The 2,862-nt window shown below is 35.7% G+C and overlaps 1 protein-coding gene across 1 annotated transcript in view; it reads left to right on the plus strand.

Annotated features, from left to right (window-relative positions):
• The window catches only part of LOC119582277, a 7,788-nt gene extending 5,774 nt beyond the window's left edge, over nucleotides 1-2,014 (plus strand). The window contains exon 3 of the mRNA XM_037930494.1: nucleotides 954-2,014. Within this exon, the coding sequence (XP_037786422.1) occupies nucleotides 954-1,890 (937 nt within the window). The 3' untranslated portion in view covers nucleotides 1,891-2,014. The remainder of the gene's footprint in view (nucleotides 1-953) is intronic.
• Nucleotides 2,015-2,862: the final 848 nt, after the last annotated feature.

Here is a 2,862-nt window from a genome sequence, read left to right on the forward strand (position 1 = left end):
TGTCTGTCCCTCTGTCTCCCTTTCTAGTAATAGTTTTCTTTTGAAATTACTATTTCTGGGTGATTAAGGAATATGAAAGGTTTTATTTTTCAAACCTGAAAAGTTTTATCCAGTATGAAATAATGGAAAATTAAAAGTTTAATTAGTTATCAAGTTGCTGCTGCTTCCCCACCCTCCCTTTCTCCTTTTCATATTCTGAATAGTTTATAAAGTGCAGTTAATGTTCTTTGCATAGACATAACTAATTCCTGCATTGGTTCTTTGAAGACAATGACTACCAACATAATAAAATGCAAAATATTTTACTGCTAAATGTATTTCTGAATAAAGAGATTTTCTTATTGCGATTATATTCCTAAAGTTAGCAAGTTGTTTTACCATTAACTGAAAGGCTAATGCATTTTGGTAACTGGTAGTGAAAGTCATTGAGAAACGCCAAATATTTCTTAATGGACTATCAATTTTAGAACCTGCTTTAATGCATAGAAATTAGTGTTACTAGATCAACAGATATAGTAGACTACTATTGCTTTTGCTGTAGGGAACTTGCATCATTAATTTTAATTAAACTGGGCTTCTTAGAGTTTCATTGCAGAAACCTTATTTTGGTTTTTGACCATACAATGATACAAATATTTTGCCACAAGGAATGTTGTCTAATACTTTTTATCTTTGAAATTTCTACAGGTTTTCTTAAATTGGTTTTTGATTAGAAAAAGGTGTTGGTTAGAAAGAAACCTGGTTTCTTGAGATACATCTAAGTACCTAAGTACCAACCAACAGATGTTTGCATAATATTTAATTCCCAGTTTTGCTTAATGTGTGTTAAGTACTAATGTTTGTTATTAATATTCATGATATTTTAAGTATCTTTTGAAATTTATAGGCGAATCTTCTGACAATCTTTTTGATATAACTGAAGTATAGAAAATTAAAAATCTTTTTATCACCAGGTTTGGAAACACATGTACCTTTGCTCATGGCATAGGGGAGCTTCGTGCCATACCTAGACATCCACGTTACAAGACCGAGCCTTGCCGCCAGTACCACACTCATGGATATTGCCAGTATGGGGCACGATGTCACTTTGTTCATGACCCTGAGGAAGCTGCAGGAGTTTCCCCAATGCGAGGTTTCATCATCAGAGGCAGACATGACAGACTTGCTAGTGCAATGCTGGCTTTAGCAGAGGATGCAGGAATAGTATCAAATCCAGATACTAGTGATGTATTGTTAGCAAACCTGCGAAGGCTGTATGCCCTGAGGGCCATGAAGGATCAGCCAGAAATTTCTGACATTCCCACCACTCAAGAACCAAGTGAAGGGAGTGAAGATATGTCATTCCAGTCAGATGGATTGGACTTGTCAACATATCTGCCAGACAACCTTTCAGCTAGGTTGTTCGAGACCAGTAGCAACTGCAGTATGTACACATCTACCATGAGTGTTTTAGGATCTACAGGTATAAATGGCAATAAGTATGATGCCTCCCATGAGCCATTAATGGAACATAATCTAGATGCTAGTGTGGATAACAGTATAGACCAGAGTATAGACACTGGTATATGGTCAAGTGCTTGGTCCACAACCTCTAGTCTATCCACTTCTCCACCAGGTGAGTCCTGGTGGGGAATGTGGGGTGGTTCTATGGCCACGCCACCTCTCTCTCCAGAGAGCAGACTTGTCCAAGATGCTCCACTGAATCTTGGACAGCCTACAGTTACTTCATTACCCCAGGGCATTGAGATGGATTTACCAAGTATTGGAATGGCAACCAAGTTTTCAGTGAAAGTTGTAACTGAAGTGATAAAAGAAAGTGTTATTGCCAACCCAATGGAGGTTTCCCGGGGCCTCCACCTTCCTTCCATTGCCGAATTGTGCCGCAATTGAAATGTACCTGAATTAGAAATTTTATTTTATATGGGAAACTAATGCAGTAATTGTAATTTAGTTTTGGTTTGCTCCAGTTCCTAATCTTATGGCTAATCCGGGCCAGTTATATTTTATTCTGGACTTCTGTGTGAAGGATAATGGGGCACATTTAATGTCGACCCAGATGGATTTTAGTTAGATTTCTATGAAAATTTTCAATAGGATTTTTTGTATCAAACAAGCCAGTCTTGATGCTAGTTTTTAGGTAAGGAAACAATAATTAATTATTCTTTAGGATCAAAGGATAATTGTTTACCATACCATTATTACAAATTAATAACATTGCTATGATGATTCTCTTTAAAGGAGTGTGACTGTCTGTGATATCCGGTAGGTAGTTTGTACCTAATTATGGAAATAAATAAGTGGATTATATCATTTGTGTTATTTTAGGAACAATTTTGATTTGATACCTTCAGAGACAAACCTTTTAATTAATATTCAGTTGAAACTCGTTGAAATCAATCTTGATGTATGTGAAAGGGATGCATTTGGGCAAATTACGTAAATCCTCCTGATTTTGCTTTTGTATTATCGTAATATATTATAATAATAATTAATGAGAGTAAATTAAAAATGGAGGGTCCATTAGCATACAAGTAATTCTTTTGAGCAACATCTTGTAGTCTCCTGCAATACTAAATCACCTGTGCAATATTTAGTCAATACACCCTGTAAATACTGAAAAACCCATTTTTGTGTATGCATTTGGTACCAGAATGCAAAATTTTAAAGGGGGGCCGAAAAAATGCTCAGATTTTTTAACTTGATTTGAAAGGTTTGCTGAATATATCTTGGCCATATTTCAAACATGTAATTCATCATATACACAATTTAAAAAGCTACAAAACGTGCATTTAATGATGTAAGGTGAACTGGTATTTGAAGAGTAAGTACCAGAAGGGACACAATACACCTAACTTTGTCATT

Source organism: Penaeus monodon, chromosome 15, assembly GCF_015228065.2.
Source record: "Penaeus monodon isolate SGIC_2016 chromosome 15, NSTDA_Pmon_1, whole genome shotgun sequence".
Lineage (NCBI taxonomy): Eukaryota > Metazoa > Arthropoda > Malacostraca > Decapoda > Penaeidae > Penaeus > Penaeus monodon.